This window comes from Gobius niger (genome assembly GCF_951799975.1).
Source record: "Gobius niger genome assembly, chromosome: 16".
Classification (NCBI taxonomy): Eukaryota; Metazoa; Chordata; class Actinopteri; order Gobiiformes; family Gobiidae; genus Gobius; species Gobius niger.
The window spans coordinates 27,061,087-27,082,154 of NC_136867.1; the positions used below are offsets into that span (position 1 = coordinate 27,061,087).

The window sequence follows — 21,068 nt, forward strand, 5'->3', positions numbered from 1 at the left end:
ACATTAGATGCAGCCTTTGCGTTATTAAAAAGCTCTTCTGAATAAGTGTGGCGTCTAATGTTCAAATATTGATGTTTGCGTGAAGCGAGTCGAGGGAGGGAGGGCGCACGTTTATGATGAGGGAGAAGCCCGGCTTTTTCACCCGGCGACAAGCACCTGCCGCCGGCCAATCAGGCGCGAGCATCCCGGTCCACCGGGCAGCTGTCCTCCAATCGGCCGTCGAGGGGAGAGGGGGGGGGAGGGAGGGACACCTGGGGATTTACGGGGCATCGCTTCTGAGAGGGGGATCCCGATGATGGAGGATACGCTGACACGGGGAAAATCCAAGCGCACGGATGAGAAATAAATGAGAAAAACACGGGGCCGGGAGAAAATGAGCTCCATGAACCTGACAGGCGTTTGATAAAGACAAATAGGACGAACATAAGGAATGCTCTGACCCTCACAGAAGCAGATATTGTTCATTAAATTTGACTTGTTGCCACCTGTATAAATCCTGTCAAAGAGAAACGAGGCATATTATTCATCAAAATTGCCAAAATGCCATGTTTTGTTTTGTTCAGGACTGGAACATGTCTTGTCTGTATGAGCTACTGTGGAGATATTGTTGGAGTTTACAGTTTAGTTTTTTGCTCACCCCCAGAGTTATGTTGCCGGTTTGCTTGTTGCCTTTGTTCTGACTTGTCTCCGCTCTCGTGTTGCCAGACGTGATGGTGGGAATGGGCTACAGCCTGGACGAGATCCAGGAGTCTCTGGGAAAAATGAAGTACGACGAAATCACCGCCACCTACCTGCTGCTGGGGAGGAAGGCCTCGGAGGTGAGACACGTGCAGACTTTCTCTCCCACAGCGGCACAATGTCGGCGTGAGGCGTGTCCATGTTTCAGAACTCACGTGGTGAACAATGAGGGGGAAAAATCTATAAATTTGACTTCAACAATAATGTGTCACTGAGGAAAGAGCTGAAAGGGCTCTCGCGCCTACAGGTTTGAGATTCTGTATAAGATTCTGTATCAGAAGCTGCTCATGTGAACTGGGGAGCTCGTTTTCCTGAGAGGTGACGTCATTGTCCCCGATTGGTTTGGGTTCATCTGATTTTTTATGTAAGAAAGTGGGGATTTCGATGACACCAACTGAAAACGGTCTTTAATCACTGATTAGTGCTTACAGAGCTAACCATAATTAGCGTTAGCATCTCAAGTATATCTCTCTCAAATATGTTTCTTCGAGGACGACGACGGCTCAAACTAAAGTCAGGAGAGTTGCAGAGTTGAACTAAAAAGCTCATATTAAACGATTAATTAACAGATCAGCTGATTTCCAGAAGTTGAGAAGCTCGTTTTAATCCGAGTTCCATCGTTTGTTTGCCCCATGTGCGTTTTCCAACTGGGAAAAACGTTTTCCAACAAATGTGAAATTGTCCTGCCTTGTGGCATGACCTCGAGCAGCAAAAACAGCGGTTTCCCTGCACACGATACAAACTCTAATAACCACAGAGAAAGTATTTGTATTACGTCACCGATGAAATCATTAAGTCGTTGAGTAGGAGCAGAACTTTGGAGAGTTTTGCTGTTCTGGCTGAACTGGAAACATTCCAAAATAAATGTGTGTTTTAAATGGAACAAGTTTATAAAACGAAGTCCCTGGGGATAATAATAGATAATCAGGTTAGTTGGAAACCACATATACAATACGTCAAGAATAAAGTATCGACTATCAACTATTGACATACTCTATAAAACTAAAGCTTTACTGAAAACAGAGTTTCTGCTTATACTGTGCTCCTCTTGTGCTGCCGTACTTATCACATTGTTCAGAAATCTTTTGAAATGCTTATGAAACACACTTAGACCCAATGGTCAAGCTGCAAAAACGTGTAATTAGAATAAAAAAATCACGCTGGATTCCGGGAATCAACAAATCAACTTTTTATAAAAATCCAAGCTATTAAAATGTTGTGATTTTGTGAAGTTAAAAGTGTCCGAAATTATGTTTCGTGTTGTGAACAGAAGCCTCTCCACAAGCACTCAATCCTTGTTTAGTTCAAGATGAGGACATAATAATTTAAGAGGTTTGCTTCGGTTTGAAGCTAGAATAACAAGAACTATTGCTAAAAAATAATGTGTTTCAGCTGTCAGAGTAAAATTATGGAATGACCTTAGTGATAAACTTAATAAGTCTTCTGTCAAAATTTAGAAAAGCAGTGAAATGGGATGTAATTAATTCGTATTAATTGTGTGATTATGTGTAATTAGTTAATTAGGTTCATTTTGCTATTTTATGGGCCCAACCCTCGTTTGGTTGTAATGATTTGGATCTTATGTGGAGAGTTATGCTTTGAATGTGAGCAACCAAAATTAAAAATGTCATTCATTTATTCACCTCATGGTGTGACATGTGCACACTTGTTTATACAGCCATGTGCTCTGGAGCTTTTTCCTTCATAAGTATTATCCTGATTTCAATCAATGAATCATGTCTTCTTTTCATCCTGATTATTGATAATATTTTATAGATCATCTCTAACTTGTATCTTTTAACGGTGCTCCTCACACTGACTCTTTGGGCAGGACAGTTGACTTGTTTAGAGTGTGATGGCGGTGATTCGAGGTCGAGGTCTTAGCAGTCGTGCTTTTATCAACAATACGATACGATTCTAGTGTCTGGAATTCCCGTGTGACGGTTTTCCCCGGTTGTGTCGTGTGTTTCCAGTTGGAGACGGGAGAGTCGGCGTCCAGCAGTAACCTGAACCTGGCCAAACCGCGGCCGAACAGCGAGCTGAACGGACAGTCCCCGTCTCACCTCAAAGTCCAGAGGAGCGCCTCGTCCAACCACAAGCAGCGGAGATACAGCGAGCAAGGTACAGGCCGCTGCCCCCATAAAACCTTTAGGACAGAGGTTGGCAAGTTTGCGTCAGGTTTTCATCATTGTCAAAACACCAAGGGCCTAAATTTAAGAACCATTTTCTGCAAATGCCAATGTTTTACATCTGTGGTTCTAAAGTGGTCCGGCTCCGAGACCCGCCATAACTTTAATGGCAAGCTGCGACCGAAACAAAACTGTAATTTGTCATATCGTATAAAATATTGTATTTGCCACACATGTTTTTATTGAACAAGCTGGAGATTTGCTTTTAAGAAATTATGATCAAAACAACCCAATAATATTAATTTTAACAGACTCCAGTGTGTTTCCGTGTAGTTTCAGATGGAAAATATTGAAAAAAAAGTTCCCTACAGGCTCGCGACCCACTTTTGAGCCCCGACCCACCAGTTGAGAATCACTGTTTTACATTGTATATGACCAAGTGGGATATTCTGCAAGGACGTTTAAAAAATACACTATAAAAACACACTATTTCTCGCATTTTAGAGTACTTTAACAGGTATTTGATACCTTATTTGCATAATAGTATTTCTCAGAATCATACTGGGGGCCAGATGTTCTGTGCTGGAGGGCCGGATTTGGCCCCCGGGCCTGACGTTGCCTGTATGGAAACGGCTTTTTCTCTAAACTCTGTTCTGTGAGGTTTGATAGTTACAAAGTTTCTAAATGTCAGCAGTTTCGAGATTTTGTTGTTTTGGTTCTTCCAGTTCCTACGGATTTGATCATTCTGACTCTTAAACTTGCCATTTCAATTGGAACATCCATCTAAAACTGTCCCACATGTCCAGGGAAAGTTCTCTGACTTCTTTAGACTCCTCTGCTGCAGCTCGGGTGTTCTAGCTCGACGTTGATGAAAGGCGTGGGGGGCGTTATTTACTGAGCTCAGGCCTGTCCACCGTGATGTAAGACTGTGTCAATACCTGCCCGCTCCGTCTGCTCCGTCAGCTCCACGACCTTTAGGCTCTGACGCAGGAAACAGACACTTCAGGACAGTCTCCATCAGCTTTCTCAGTTAGAAAAGGGCCTTCTGATAATGTTTGGATTATACGGGCAGGTTTGGTGTCCACGTGTAGCAAGAAAGACAATGCTGTAATCCAAATATCGATATTTTCCTTCTGGGAGATTTGTTTCCTTACACTCTTGCAACAATATCTTAACTTGAGCAGCTCCCACAGACGCCGAACCTTCCAGGCTTTTACTCGCACACATTTTATTCATATTTTCAGAAGCTTCAAGGTCGTAGCTTTCAAATGAGGCGTTACTCTGGCCTATTGGCTGTGAGCTCCAGAACAAAACAGGGTGAAATTGTAATTTTTCCACATTTTTTCCACTAATAAATGGCTCATTGAAAAACTAAACAAGATCCAAAATCCCGTTGAGCAAATCTTTGTAAGTAGAAGATCAACAAAATAAAGCCACAGTTGTAAACCTCCCTCAATCCTTCATTTTTATATGAAAACATAAAATTACAGAAACGTTTTTTCCTCGTATTTATGTTTCAAATGGATATCTCTAAATGTATTTTTCCTCTGTTCAGCTGCAGCTTCTCTTTATGGTCCGGTTCACTATGTTTACTGAGAGCCACATACAGAAAAATATTGGCTTGTTGCACAGTATGGCTATGCTAGTTCCTCTGACCTGAAGTTGTGAGTGTCAGTACTTCCTGTCTGTATTCTTTTCCTATAGAAATTAGCTCAGACCTGCAGGAATAATAATCATATTTTCTAAAGATTACGTTGTGGGCAGTGAGTTCCTGGTAGATGATCATTTACTGTGTTCAAATCTTGATGTAACGAGTTCAGAGGAGACACCTGTGATCATAAAGCATTGATAGTTTGTCTTGAAGCTAAGGGCTAACATGCTATAAAAGATTGAATAAAAAATATATAGCGATAAAAAAATGAAAGTAGGCCAGATTAGTTTATATTTGAGGCACTATTTCAAATTGTATAATACATGAAATTAATGTTAGCCTTTAGCTTCAAGATAAACTCACTGATCCTTATAAACATAGACGTCGCCTCTACGGAAATATTTACACTGTACAGCAACTCGTGAAGCTGCAGTAAATTATCATCTACCAGGAACTCACTGTCCACCACAGAATCTTTAGGAAATACGATGAATCGAACGAGTCTAAGCTAATCTTAATGGAAATTAATACGGACAGGAAGTACTAGTGCCCACAACTTCAGCTCAGAGGAACTAGCGTAGCCACATTGTGCAACAAGCTATTGTACTAAAGTTAGCTAATTCTGTAAAATGTTATTATGCATTTGAATGAAATATGCTTAAAGTGAAAAGCAGCCTTTATCACAGCTTTCTATTTATGGATTTTCATTTATTTTATATATATTAAATGTGATTTTTAGGATTGCAGTAGTTTGGACACCCCTGCCTTATGGTGTAAGCCAGTGTTTCCCGACCAGGGGCACGGGGACCCCTTGGGGTACTTGAGCACTTGGCAGGGGGTACTTGGACTTACCTCAGATTTAAAAAGGGGGAAAGAAAAGTTAGTTTTAATTCTGATTTTGAGCGTATTTTTGTATTTTGAACATTACTCTCTACTAAATACTAAATAATCCATTTTTAGTTGCTTAATTTGTTATGGTGTTTGCAGGATCTTTGAGTTAGGGGGTGCTCGGAGTATAAATTAATGCCTCAAGGGGTACATGGGACAAAAAAGGTTGTAAACCACTGGTATAAGCAATGAGAAAAACAATGTTTCCATTTGTCATTTGGTAAAATTGTGCAATTATACCATCAGATACCACACCATTAGAGTATGGGGAGTTCTGGTCATCGCTATGGTAACTCCATGAAACATATGACAAGGGCTTTTCCACCAAACTACGTTTTTCACTCCCCATATATTACATACATATTATTACATATCAGAGCAAATGGAAACATTGTTTTTCTCATTGCTTATTTAATAACGTTTTCAAAAATGTATAGTTTCTCCACAAAAATCCAGCAAATTGACACAGTGAACCGGACCATTAAGAACAAAAACAGTTGTCAAAAAAAGATATTATATATATATATAAAACAGTTATTTTTAACCAAATATTATAGAATCGTGTTAATATTTGCCAGTTTCTTCAACACCAGAGGAGTTTATGGAACATCTGGAGCATTAAGCCTCCTGAAGAGATGAGCAGCTGCAAACTCGTGTTCCTCTCTCCTCAGTCGGTCAGAACGTGCCTCCGGGGATGGCCCACCCCAAACGCTCCCAGACCACGACGGCGGAGAACAGCTCCAAAGACGAGGGGAGCGTGCAGCTGCGCAAGCCCAGCACGCCGCGCGCCCAGCCGCCCACCAGCCCGCTGCTCGGGAACGCCAACAACCCCAACAAGGCAGACATCCCCGACCGGAGGAAAGGAGCCACCACCGGGACCCCCGTGAGTTTCAGATTCAGATCACAGTGACGCAAAGCCTTTGGGAAATAATACTGTGTCTGTAGAATTAAGGACTTGAATGTGTAAAGTGTTGAGTCTAAATTTCCTGAAGAATAATGGCATTGCACAACAATCATTTTTTTGTCGTTGGAAACTCTTCAGGTGTAGCTCAAATGTTGTAGGTTGTACAGTGAGAAGGGACAAAGATTTAAAATTGAACTGTTTTATGACCAAAGACCGTCTGTGACCGACATCAGGCAGTATCTGAGATTTTAGCTACAATCTCTGAATCGTGTGGTCACAGAGCAGAGGCCCGGCATGAGCGGGGCCGTATTTTACTTTACTGCACCGTGGAAATAAAGAGGGATGATTTAATGACTGGATCGGGTCTGATTCCCAAAAAGAAACAATAATATCTACTGCTTTGCTGTTGTTCAGTGAAGGGGGTTTAGATGCTGCAATTATAAAACGTTTTAGATTTAATGTAAAATGCCTATTTTAGCCTGTATTTCAAAATTCTGTTCAGTTTCTTCTTGTACATGTAGAAATGCCTGTAATATTAATATATATTATATAATATATAATGATAAAAATAAAAAAAAAGTCTGTCTCTAGCCCATTCCTGTGTAGAGTTATGAATTTTAAAGAAATAACCAGAATGTTCACTCCAGACACTAGGGGGCAGCTTAGATGAAGAAAGGAAGGAATTCCACACGTGCCCAGCAGAGGGCAGTGACATAAGAAGAGATCAGGATATAAACAACACATTATAGCCATGTAGTAAATGGACAGTCTGCTCCAGGGCGGCTGTGGCTACAGTAGTAGCTTATCACCACCAAGTGCTGAATGAATTAATAATGACTCCAGTGTAACAGAGACTTATGACACTTATTCATTTATTGAAAAAAGTTTCCTCAATAGTATTTTCCCAATCAAAACATTTTTCATTGGAGTTTATGGACCTCAGCGATACACTCCCAATATATTTCAGCCCCAGCTAAATTTACTTGGAGACCTCTGGCCTATATTATATAAAAATATAATACTACAAAAAGACTGTATCGGATGGATATCGGCCAGCATGAGGCGTCAAAATATCAGATCGTATCGCACACTCAAAAAAGCAGGTCGGGACATCTCGGTGTCTGTAGTTTGAAACCTGTTATGATACATTCTGATCGTTGCTATGATTCTCTCTCTGAACTATGGCACAGTGTTGCCGAAAGCAGCTCATGATTTTACAATCCCTAAGTCTTGGAATATGACGTCTATAAAATCGGAATAAATGTGTGCGTTCAGCTGCAGTTAAGCTGATATTTGACATCATTTTATGCTTTAAAAGTTCCCTTTCGCTTTTGAATTTCCCCTCGTTCCTCTTTGCAAAAATGAAATGTACACAGAGCTTTTGTGGCATGAAATGTAGTGTATTAGTAGTAAAGTATGTTGTATTTGAGCATTGCTGCACCTGTTTAAAGGGGCTAGATACAAGTTAGCCATTTTATACTCACTACTGCCACCTCAGGTCAAACGTGTAACTGCACCTTCTATATTAAGCTCGTCCGGGCTCATTCTACACATTAGGACATTGTTGGAACATATAGGGGGAGAAAAATACATGATTTTAACATGTTTAAACTCTGGGTAGCTTTAAACAAGACCTAACGAAGTATAAGCCACAACAAAACTAAAAACTAATCATGGTTAGGTCACGTGTTGGGCCTGAACTGGTTTATCTGTTGTTACTCTGAAGCTAAATTGACTTTGAAGGCGCCTGAATCCAGTCTTTTCTCTCTCCAGAATAACACTGCGTCCGCGGGGATGACCAGGAGGAACACGTACGTCTGCAGCGACCGGAACAACGCCGATCGACTCTCCGTGATCCCGAACGGGAAAGAGAACAGGTGAGACCCGCTTTAAAACTCCCGACTCGACAAAAACGGAACTGGGGCAGAGCTTTTGAACTGAGGAAACCCCGCAGACGATAGTACAGTCTGCAGAAGCACAAAGATGCAACACAGTCTCCTCTCATTTGAGTTTCTTCATGGTCCTGTATTTTCTGTTCAGACTCTCACTCATGCTTTTGGTTTATCTCCCTCCTCTTTACTCCTGTTTCTCTCGCCCGTTTTTCCCCCCGTCGCTCGTGTGTATTTTTAACCCCGTGAGCAGCGTGTGCGGCGTGGCCTGTAGCCCCTCGCTCTCCGCCGCGCTGGGCTCCGGCTCCGTCCGACTGAAGTACAAAAACCCAGCCCTGCCGCACTCCTACTACGCGCTGGACTACTGCACGCCCAAGTAAGAGCGGACGGGACAGCGAGGCTCCTGCTGCAGCGCAATAAAGCCCCGAAGTTATGCTAGAACAGACGGGGTTTGCTTCAGTGTCTAGAAGTTTGAGTCTTTGTGGAGTCATTAAGAAAGTACAGAAGCAGTAAAACTCAATCCTATGACCTATGGACATATGGTGACTCGTACAAATTAAAGAAGCTCTCAACTGGTTTGGCATCAGGACCCGGCGACCCGAAAAATAATTTAATCCAATCCATTTAACACTTAAAGGGATATTTCAGGATTAGGCCTCATTTCCTAGTTATCCAGAGTGTTGCTGATTTCTGGAGATATTTTTTTTTGTAATACATGCAGTTCTTATATTTGAAGAGTGTCGTGGCGCTAGGCTAATGCAAGGCTAGCGCATTTCTATGGTATCAGCTAGCCTGCATTAAAAACAGTCTGACCCGCTCCACAGAGCACCTGAGGCAAATCACTTATAACATCAGACTAACCATATAAATGTCTGTCGATAGAATAATTTTTGGAATATAACTGACCTTGCATCACATGAACAATCGCATTTTGAGGGACTATTTTCTAGCAGATCACTCCTCTAGCTTATTTCTATGGTTATTTACGTATATGGTTAGTCTGGTGTTATAAGTGATTTGCCTCAGGTGCACTGTGGAGCGGGTCAGACTGTTTTTAATGCAGGCTAGCTGATACCATATAATAGAAATGCGCTAGCCTTGCATTAGCCTAGCGCCACGAAACTCTTCAAACATAAGAACTACATGAATTACAAAAAAAAATATCTCCAGAAATCAGCAACACTCTGGATAACTAGGAAATGAGGCCGTGTGTCAAAAATCCTGAAATATCCCTTTAATATGGACATAAAGACATGAGTAAACCGCGCATGTATTAGTAAAAAAAGACGATCAAACTTACAATTCACTGTTAGAGTCCAGCTAATCCACCACTGCAGCCTCAAAACAATTCAATTCATCTTTTTTATTTGAGCATCTGAGTTCCACAAAGTTCAGCACAGTAATCAAAACCAAAGAAAGATACATGTGTAGGTGACTAAATAGATAAATAACGTGGAAATGATGCTCAAAAGGAGGAGGCAGAAGCTTAAGCTTGTTAGCGCCTTCCCCCTTTTGTACTGAAGATATAGATACATTCATTTACTCTGCATAAAGAAGATATGACACATAGTAATGTTGTCCTGTTCCAGTGACTTTACAATCATCAAACATTCTGCTGATCCAAGACAGGGAAGGAAAACTCAATAATTACAAATACCCAACACTGCCAAAAACAACTAGTCACCAGTCTTTTAAGTTGAACGAATCCACATGGTTCAAATAGCGATGATGGTTTTCCTCTTCATCTCCGTGTGCGTCCTCTTCCTCTGAGGCTCTCGCGTGTTTCTGTTTTGCCCTTTAGACGTGTTAACTTAACTTTGTAGCTGATTTTACACGTAAAATCAGCAGGTCCTCTCCTCAGGCTGACATGTGCGGTGCTCCTGTGCTTCCTGTTTGTTTGGCCGCCTGTTTCCCTGGGATTGACCTGACAGGCGCTGCAGCGTTGAGGTGTCCAGACAGGTCTGGCCAATTCTCCTCGATTAAAACGCACCATTATCGTGATTGACCTTTAGCCCTCGTGGTTCTCAAACTTTTCTCACCAAAAACCAGCTCAGAAAATATCTGACCTTCAAAGTAACACCAGGACAAGATGAATCAAGACCAAACAGGGTATTAAATAATCATGAATTTAACTAAATTATGTTGAAACTCTAAACCAGAAAGTCACTAATTAAATGCATTAGAAACATCAGTGTGTTAAGTTTCTGTCTCAGCCACAGATTATTCCTGATTTAAGCGTTGAAAACATTAAAAAGCAGAACTGATGTAAGGCCACTGGTCTAAATAACACATTTCAAAAGAGCGAGTGAGTAATCAAGCGAGACGCCGGTGTTTGTTCATGTGACCCCCCCATGTGACCCCCCCTCGTCACCTCGAGAGCCAACACTGGGACAGTTTGAGGAACTTTCTCACTGTTTGAAAACATTGGTTTTGTCTCGTCAGCATCGAGGGCGTGTTTATCTGCAGGAGTGTTTGTCGGGCAGAGGTCAGTACAGTACTCGCAGTAATGACTCGAGTACTTGGAGAAAATGTTCCTCGAGTACTGTGTGTGTGTTGAGCCTAAGGTTTGATTCATGTTTCAGTCCTGACATAAATGATGAGAAACAAAACATGAAATAATGCCTGTATATACATATATTACTGTACACATACTGTATGTATATATGTGTACAGTAATATATGTACAGTATATCAGAAAATAACATTAAAAGTTTACGAAGAAGTAACAAAGCAAGTACATTTATTTTATGCATCATAAAGAAGATTCACTTACGATGTCACTTGAATTTGAAGTTACTTTTTTAAAGTACAGACAAACAGTTTCCATATTCAATATATTAAGTACTGTAGGAAAAAACTTCAAAAAGTTACTTAAAGGCTCTATACCTGATTTTTTTGATTGCCAACAATGAAAGGGGAAACCACTAAATTAAATAGTAGTTGTGTCCAAACTCATTTGTAGCTTTACTTATATCTTTGTAGCATCACAATTCTTTACAATGATAAGTTTATCGGCAAATTTCACAACTTCAGGGTCACTTTTTAGGGTCACGTTCACAAAATAGCCTGAAAGTTCATGAAATAGATCCAAATGTTTTATAATTTCATGCACACTGTTTTCCCTACAAGCATTTGAGTTTGCAATATACTAAAGGAGGATAAAAGCATTCCATTTGTAGAATTAAAATCAGGTATAGCTACTTTAAGTACTTGAGTAAATGTAACCGAGTACTTCCTCCTCTAGTGTCGGATCAAAGGTTTTCTGCAGAGATTCTACAGCTTTAGCGTCAGTTCATCCAAAACATTTAACAATTGTTTCATCTGCATAAAATGCAACTAATTTTGTACAAACTGAGCTGGAGGTTCCTCATACGTAACCCTGTGGCGCCCCCTGGTGGACATTTAGAAATCAGAACACAGGACTCAATAAATGTAACGTCTGTCATTATGATACATTTTGAGCCAGGAAAACATCTGGATCAGACACAGAAGCTTTAAAACAGGCTGGTCCACAGAGTCAGAGGCTTTTGCTGCTTTTTATAAAGAGGGAAGAGTTCATCATCGAGGGTGAAGGTTTCTCACCGCTGTGACGGTGCTTCTTCCTGAAGCTGGATTATAGTTCATTTGAGAAACTCTTTTCATTGATTACAAACCAGAGATTCAAGAGCTAAAGACAAGATGCGCAAGTTTGATTTTGTCCTGTTTTACCGGATCCAGAAACAGCTTTTCAGTCCCTCCAGTATTTCCCAGGCATTTTTTGTGATTGTTGCAGGTGAAATGCCTGATTTTACATTAGTTTTAACCAAGAGACTCAGGGGAACAATAAAAGACTTAAAATATCTGTTATTTTAGATGATTGTATCAGTAAAAAAAAAAAAAACAGAACCATGTTCGCCCCTCCCCTCTCGCCTCCTCCGCTCAGCTACAGAAAGTGGGCGGGGCTAACCGGCACCTGCCTGTTTCTGTGAGCGCAGGGTCTGACTCCACACAAATCTGATCAGATAGAGCCGTGGATGAGAATCTGAGGAGAACAGACCAAAGGGCGAATGTCGACATTGAGCTTCGGCTCTGGTTCAACAGAGATGTGAGTCCTAAAGCTCACGCAGTAAAAGCACCGGCCCCTCACACTCACGCCACCGCCTATGTCGCCAAATAAAGATCCAGTAGCAGAAAAGCAGCTCGGACAGAGCGCAGTAGGAGATCCATGATAGGAGCTCACAGTGGCTCACACTGTGAAGAACCAGGCGAGTGAGAGGAGGCGGAGCTTCAGGCCCAGGTGAGTGAGAGGAGGCGGAGCTTCAGTCTGAGGCGCTGGGCATATACGCGAAAATGTTCATATTTTTTATTTTATTTATTTTTTTCATTTTATTTATTTATGTCATTCAAAAGTGATGTCATGCAATCACCATAAAAACGCAGAGCCAACACAGTATGAATGAAACGGAGCAGAGGAGAAGAACAAGTCATATAATATCTGCCCCTTTCAATACAAATATAACAAGTCAAATATATTTAACTGATCAGAAACTCACTTTAGTTGCGCATAAGTTGCGGAGTAAAGGAAAAGTTGCGAAGGAAATTGCGGATTATTGGAACAGTTGCGGGAAAGTTGCGACTCCGCACTGATTTCGCAGAGTTTGTTTGATGTTGTGTTAATAGTTGCGATCGTGAAATCCTGGAGGGCTGTTTTTTTGTGTTGTTTAATTCTCAGTTTAAATGTGCTTAATGTGAGTACTCTTCTTCTCTGCCCTTTGTCTTGACTGTTGTATTTCCAGGTCTTAAAAGTGTTAAATCTGACCTTGCCTGTGCGTGTGAACCCTGTAATATAAAGCTAACGCTCTCGTCCCGCTGCAGCATCGCGGTTTCCCCCGGCGGCCAGAGGAACCCGGTCACCTCCACCCACTCCATCAGCACCTCCACCACCCCGGACCGGCTGCGCTTCCCGCGGGGCACGGCCAGCCGCAGCACCTTCCACGGCGGGCAGCTCCGCGACCGCCGCACGGCCACCTACAACGGGCCGCCCGCCTCCCCCACGCTGTCCCACGACGCCTCGCCCCTGTCCCAGACGCGCAGCAGAGGCACCAGCAACCTGTTCAGCAAGCTCACGTCCAAACTCACCCGGAGGTAAACGCCGGGAATAAAACGCGCTGTGACCGAGGCCGAGAGACGAGTCGCTTTCTGTGCAGTCAGTTTTTAACTTTCACACCAGACGTTTTTTACAAATACAAACAAATATGGTGCAAAAGACATTCAGTTTCAGGTTTTACTCTTTTAATTATCCACATTTTCATCATTCCTCTGCATCGGAACGGAAACAAATCTTTAACAATGATAAATGCATAGGTTTTTTTTTGCCTTTGTAACATGAAAAATATTGTTTTGGCCAGGGGTAGGCAACGTTTCTACAGTTTAGCTTCACCCAAATCTAAAAACTTGAAAAAAGTGTCAATATACCAACAAAAACGAGGATAAAACGCAAAGAAAAACATGACGAAAAAAGCAACAAAAGAGCAACGAAAACATAACAAAAAAGGAACAATAAAAGTGACAAAAAAGCAACAAAGAAGCGAGAAAAGAGTGACAAAAACATGACGAAAATATGACAAAAAGCAACGGAGAAAAAAAAGATAATGCAACAAAGACATAACAAAAAAATAAGAACAAACAATTTGAAAAATCGTGGCGGCAACACAACAAAAAAAGTTTACAATCAGTTCTTAGCTTTCAAATGAGTCTGGAATGGCCTATAGGCTGTCAACTGGTCCTGGTGAAACATACAGTCAATTCCTCGAAGGTTCTGGGCAGAACAGCCACTTAAGTCATGTGACGTACATCAGACATTTGTTAAAAGTGATGCTTTACTTCGGCCGACAATTGGGGGTTCGGCCTTTTGACGATGAAGAAAATCGGCCCTACCCCAAACAGACTTGCCTACCCCTGGTTTAGGCATTAAATAACTAAAGAAAAGAAGCTCCAACCAGTGCTGTTCTATCTGCTGCTGTTGAAACCTCCTTGTAAATTCACATAAAGGTGAATAAATAATGAGTCAAATCAGTGTAAAACTACATTGAAAGCAGTTGATCCGACTCATATAAAGAAAAAGAAGAGACTAAACCGTGCGAACTTCACTGACACAGTTTGAACGAGCTTCATAAAGTGTTAAATCTGGTTCAAGCTGAAAAATCTGAATTTCTGAACCCACAACAATGACATCGCCCGACTATTATTACTGCAGACATTTGTCAAAGACACAAAAACAAATTCAGCTGCAGCTTTGATTGAATTTGACACAGTGTTTTGCGCCTAAGTAGAACTAAGTAACTTCCTTTAAAGCTGTACTAAGTAACTTTTTTACCTTGATCAATCCTTCCGTAGTCCCTGTGGGGGTAATACAAGTGTTAATGGGATGATTGGAGGGTCTTTCATCTCCCCCTGGTGTCTCTGGCCAGAAAACCACTCTTGCAACCGGGTCAGAGTCACCAAAACACACTAATGGAATCACGAAGAAGCAGCTAACAGGCTAACGGCAAAGCTAACTGTGGGCTAGCTCCACTTAAACAGTATTTACAGCCAAGTTTGAGTGAAAGAAAATTATCTCCATTGTGTATTTGGATGTACAATATCCCTCTGTCCCTTATCTTTTCTGTCAGCGTAGTATTTACTCTCTAAGACAATTAATAAGTAAAAAACCACAACTTACTGCGACACCTGCAGTGGCGCTTATGGCCTCTAGGGGCACGAGTTACTTAGTACTGCTTGTAATGTTTAATGTCTCTGGACCAACAGCATAAAAATTTAGTATTTAAAGAAAGATATTGGGGTTTTTTGGATGCTTTTTCTTTTTCCTGTAGTGCTTAAAAACATAGCAATACAGTATAGTATTGTTTAAAGCCACACTGCGTAACATTTCACCCAATAAATAGAAGGAAATACAAGCATTTTTATTTCATTAGACATTTTTACAGTTGAATACCGTAGTTTGTGGACTAAAAGCCGAGACTTTTTTCCCACGCTTTGAAACCTGTGGCTTATACAACAGGGCTTCTTATATTCTTTATATATTTTTATAGTAATACTGAATACTGTGTCGGTTTATCAATGCACAATGCACTGACATTTAATCATAGGCCAGTGCTTTAATACGAGTGAGTGGGTGCAGGTTTGGACGTAACAAACACCTGCACAATAACAGGTGGAAAACCCTATCGCTGTCTGTGGCTTCAGGCGCAAAATTCATTTTCTCACCACTGAAATATTATCGAGGGACAAAGAGGAGCTCGAGCTGAATTAATCAAAAGTCAGAGCGATTCACCACGGACCCAGCTCTGCCACAGTCAGAGTGAACACGGGTTTAAAGAATAATCTAATCAGATTTATTAAGTTCTTCATCTCTTAACATCCACCTGAACGGAGCACATTTTTCCAGTTTGGCTTTATGCAAATCTAAAAGGTTCTCGAATAAATGTGTCAAAATAGCGACAAAAGTGAGACGGAAATAGGGATGAAAATTCAACGAAAGAGCGACAAAAGCGTGAGAAGAAACAGATAAAAAAAACTACGAAAATGTGATGAAAAATTGACTGAAATGTGATGAAAAATGAAGAAAAAAAACATGAAAAATTGACAAAAAATTGATAAAAAAAATTGACTAAAATGTGATAAAAAAAATTTGACAAAAAAATTATGAAAAAATGAAGAAAAAAAAGATGAAAAAAATGAAAAAAATAAATGATGAAAAATTGACAAAAATGTGATGAATTATTTTTATAAAAAAGTTGATAAAAAATTGACAAAAATGTGATAAATTGACAAAAAAGTGTTAAAAAAATTGACACAAATTTGATGAAAAAAAAAAAAAAAAAAGGTCCATCCATCCATCCATTTTCTTCCGCTTTATCCGGGGCCGGGTCGCGGGGGCAGCAGTCTCAGCAGAGATGCCCAAACTTCCCGGTCCACACACACTTCCTCCAGCTGTTCTGGGGGGACCCCGAGGCGACACCAGGCCAGCTCGGAGACATAGTCCCACCACCGTGTCCTGGGTCTTCCACGAGGCCTTGTCCCACTAGGACATGCCTGGAACACCTCCTGAGGGAGGCGACCAGGAGGCATCCGGAACAGATGCCCGAGCCACCTCAGCTGGCTCCTTTCGACGTAAAGGAGCAGCGACTCTACTCCGAGCTCCTCCCGTGGTGTAAAATTGAAAAAAAAAAATGTGATGAAAAAGTGACTCCCAACAAAAAAAGCCACAAAACAGAAAAGTGACAAAATGTGTGACGCAATAAAAAGCAATTAAAAAAAAAAGTCAAAAAAGTGACGAGGTTTAAGAGGTTGACACGCTTTTATAGAAGTATTTTCCTGTGTTTTCTTGTTAAATTTAGCTGGTGTGGCTTATATTCAGGTGCGCTCAATAGTCCAAACATTACGGTAAAAATGACCAAACAGAAGCAGCTTTTTCTGTGTCCTTGTATTCTTAGCACCAGTATAATCTATAAACTGAATGAAGCGAGAACAAAATCTATTTTTATCAAAGGTCGAGAGCCTAAAACTAAATCAAAGTAAACGGGAACTTTCCAAAGAACTGGCTGAAACACAAAGCGGCTCGTCCGTTATCGAGCGGCTGTTCTGTCATTTACTGGATCACATTTAGCTCCTTTACCGAGTCTTATCTGAATTTGTCGGTGAAATCTGTAGAATCATACGGGATCAGACGGCTTCACTTTGTGTTTTCGCCGCTGGGTTTTCATGCATTGAACGGAAAAGTTATCGACCCTAAAGATCATCACAAAACAACACAGTTTGATCTTTTAGCCTTAAGTCGCCCCCTACTGGGCTGCAGGTGTAATTACAAAGCGACGATTTCTGGTGCAATTTTTGTGAAGTTGGCCACAATTTTCAAATCATTTCAGGATTTCGTCTCCTTCGTCTATTATCCGAGTTAGATTTTGGTTGGAGTTTTGTTGTTTTTGTCCCGTTTCGCTGCACGAAAACCCCGGCGCCTCCAGCAGCGACGTCCGAAACAGAATCACTGTGTTTGGACTTTTCCCCTTGAATCTCTGCTCCTGCTGTCCCTCCCTCTCTCTTCCCCCCTCGCTCTCATCCCCCTCTCTGTATCTTTCGCCGTCTTTCCATCGGAGCAGGACGGTTGAAGACTCGCTTTGAGGAATAGAACGATACAAGTCTTAAGAGCTACTAAGCCACAATAAGAACCATTGCGCCCCGTTACAAACCAAATGAAAGCTGTAAACGTTAGGGAAGGGTAAACTTTGAAAGCTGAAGGAATATGTTCCTCTGCATTTGACCCATCCATCACTGGGGGAAAGCAGTGGGAAGAAAAGAAGTTTATTTCTAGAGCACTTTATATCAACACATGGTAGGATAAACCGCTTTACATGGGACAATTCTGACTTGAGGTGGTGGTCAGCTACATATCTAGCCATTTTATCTACTGTAAGTAAATATTTAAGCTTCATTTTGAGTAGTAGTAGTTAATTATCACGATCCCCACATGATTTTAGGTTTTGTTTCACACAATTTATGCTGTTATTGACTTTTTTGCTCAAACAGTTACTTGCTGTACTCAAGTAACATCAGTAGCAATGACTTTATTACTCTTGAGTATTTGTGCCTCTACTTTTTACTTGTACATGAGTAAAATTAGTGATTTTGTCTACTCTACCCACCTCTGCCTATACTAAAATATTGACATTTACATCTACAGACAGGAAACAGAACAATTATGTCAATTTATTCTATAAAAGACAAATTCTTTTAAATTTGTATCAATAATTTGAGCTGAAACATCTAAGTTTTTTCTTTGAATGCCATCCCTGAACCAACGGCATCAAAACTTGGTGCCATAAGATGTATATTTTTGTCCGTGCCTGCATTCAATCTTTTTATCTTTTTGATACAAGGCACACCTAAACCTTTTCTTCGATACAATACTAGTATCATTGTGCAAACTCTTCAGAAAATAATGATTTATACATTCATCAAAAGCTATAATATGGTGAAAATGGTTGTAATTATATTAGTTTTGTTTGAAAATGTTTAAAAAATGTTTCACTTTCTCCTCAATTTGGCTTAAAGGGACTATACAGAGTTAAACAATGTTAAAATTAAGTGTTTTCCTTCCCCTACATGTTCCAGCCATGTCCTAATGTGTAGAATGAGTGAACCTGTTCACCACAACTGCCTCTAAAATCCTGCACTGTCACTCAAGAAGGTGTTAATTCGGGTCAATTCAGCTTAATATAGAAGCTGCAGTTACGTGTATGACCTGAGGTGGCAGTAGTGAGCACAAAATGGCTGAGTTGCTTCTAGTCTCTTTAAGGTTAATATTTATAACAACAAATCGCTCCAAAGAACTTCCGGCATGTCGAGAAGAGAAATTATCATCAAAAGTCTGCGATAAACAGGAAGTAGTTTCCATATGAGCTTGAACATAGCGCCCCCTGTGGAAGACTCGAGCTGCTCCCATGGAAAGACCCTTTTCTCTCCCTCCCCCCTCTCTCTCCCCCTCCTCCCCCGTCACAGTCTCTCACCTGCGTCTCTGTGTCTCGTTTTGTTGTAGAAACATGTCATTCAGATTTGCTAAAAGGTAGGACCTGGTCGCCCTGTCGCCCTCTGCTCTTCCTCTCTCTCTGTCTCTCATGTTTGAAAACTTCTAATGCCGATGGTTTTCCTTTTGGACTGGAGTGATTCACGGAGAAACCGGGGGCTGTTGGCACCAAACTAACACTTTGCTTCGGCAGAAAGATGTTCTTCTGTGCTGCATTCACAAACACAACACGGAGAGCGGGTTCTGCATCTTCTTCCCTGATGGCACGGGCGTTTTCCAAAATGACGATGCCAGGATTCAGAGAGGTTCAGAGAGGTTCAGGGAGCACGAATCCAGATCTTCACCTCATTGAGGATCTTTGGGACGTGCTGGAGAAGGCTTTGCGTAGTGGTCACGGTCTCACATCATCAAAACAAGATCTTGGTGAAAAATGATATTTATCTTCCAAAACGTACCATACCAATGAGTCTAAACCAGGGGTGTCCAAACCTTTTGTCTCCGAGGGCCGAAATGAAAAAGTACCTGTGAAACAGCGCCCCCAATTTGAGGCTGGTGGCCAAAAGCTGTACTGCATCCATATTTACCATTGAGAATGAACGGGAGAGAGTTGGTATTAAAGGGGGGTATTATGCAAAATCGATTTTTTCAAGCTTTACATCATGTTATTATGTCATTCTCTCATTAAAAACATGCCTGAAGTGTTGCCTTGGCACATTCACGTATTTTTGAGGAATCTGTAAAAACTCTGATGGCGGCCATTTTAGGGATAGGTTTGCCTGAGTCCTCCTAGGAACGCCCCCACCTCCTGGAGACGCCTCCGAGCTTTCGTCACCAGCCGAGTAACCAACCACTGCTCCTCAGCAGAACCCCCTCCCCACTGATGCCACAGACAGTGTGTGGAGGGGGCGTGTCTGAAAGGGTCAGAGGTTCTTAAAGAGACAGAGGCCTATTTCAAGACATTCACTACAGCCATTTTGAGAGAGCAATTTTATACAAGGCAGTTATTCTAATTTACTGCATTTACAGACCAACGGAAGGTTTGGTCATCATTGTAGTGTGATATAGACTGGTGCTATGTGATTGAAAAAAGCATAATACCCCCTCTTTAAAGGGGCAAGATGCAAGTTGGCCATTTTACACTCACTACTGCCCCTCAGGTCATACGTGTAACTGCAGCTTCTTTATTTAGTTCATGCATGACGGCACTTTGGACCCAAATTAACACCTTTTTGAGTGACTTTAGAGGCAGTTGTGGTGAACAGGTCTGAGCTCATTCTACACATGACATGGCTGGAACCTGTAGGGGAGGAAAATACATAATTTTTCATTTTTAAACGGCATAGAGTGCCTTTAAGGTCCTAAAAAAGTTTTTTTTAAAAATATGGTCCAAAACACATCACCCTCTTCACCCCCGCCTGAGCCAAGCGCATCTACTCCAGCTCGACTTGGTCCAAAATGCAGCAAAACTGGTGACAAAAAAGTGATGAAAAAGTATCGGCTTTAGCTTTAATTCCAGCACATACTCCCTGTGGCGTTTCTAAAAGCTTAGGATCTTCTATTGATGATGTGAGAGTGTGACCACTGTGCAAAGCCCTCTCCAGCACATCCCAAAGATCCTCAATGATGTTAAGATCTGGGCTCCATCTCGTGCTCCTGAAACACTTTATTCTTCATCTCCAGTGTAGTCTGTAAAGGTTGTGAAGCGCTCCCGTTCCCGTGTGTTTGTGAATGCAGCGTGTGCTGTGGTGCTGTGTCATTTAACCCCAAACATCGGCGGCGGCTCAGACGAAGCATGTTCCACCGACTTTTCTGTTCCACATTAACCTTCTGCAAATTCCCCCGGAAACAAAAGGCACTTTTCGCTTTGGCTCGTGCACGTCGGAGCCAAGGCTTTTATGATTTTACTCCTTTGATTTTCATATTTATGTAACTTAACTTGTATTTCCCAAGACAGATTTAGTTTCTCTTTTTTTGTAGGTTTTTGACACTTTTTCCACTTTTTATGGATTAAACATCAGCTTTAATCCCAATTATCTTCATGCTTTTAGGCAAACCTTATGTTTTTTTGACATTTAGTTGAAGTAGGAAGTGTTTTTAGGGAGTTACATCAGCTGTAGGGTTTGTAGTGTTGTATTAGGCGATCTGCTCCGCCCTCTGGTGGACACTGGCGGCGTTACACCCTTCAGTTCATCTCCATTTCACTTCTTTCTCTTTGGTTTCTCTGTTTCTGTGTGTGCTTTTACTGAAGCCAGAAGAGCCTCCAAAAGTGAATTTAACATCATTCTGTGGAAAAGCAGTTTTTATCAAA

At 41.3% G+C, this 21,068-nt stretch overlaps 1 protein-coding gene across 10 annotated transcripts in view; it reads left to right on the forward strand.

Annotated features, from left to right (window-relative positions):
- mark3a (MAP/microtubule affinity-regulating kinase 3a) overlaps positions 1 to 21,068 on the forward strand; it is a 105,760-nt gene that overhangs the window by 74,955 nt on the left and 9,737 nt on the right. For 5 of the 10 annotated variants that reach the window (XM_079573452.1, XM_079573457.1, XM_079573455.1 and 2 more), the window contains 6 exons: positions 706 to 818; positions 2,712 to 2,859; positions 6,078 to 6,289; positions 8,084 to 8,187; positions 13,054 to 13,323; positions 18,773 to 18,799. In XM_079573452.1, coding sequence (XP_079429578.1) covers positions 706 to 818; positions 2,712 to 2,859; positions 6,078 to 6,289; positions 8,084 to 8,187; positions 13,054 to 13,323; positions 18,773 to 18,799 — 874 coding nt within the window. The remainder of the gene's footprint in view (positions 1 to 705; positions 819 to 2,711; positions 2,860 to 6,077; positions 6,290 to 8,083; positions 8,188 to 13,053; positions 13,324 to 18,772; positions 18,800 to 21,068) is intronic. The other 5 variants (XM_079573456.1, XM_079573460.1, XM_079573458.1 and 2 more) reach the window with 1 other exon arrangement.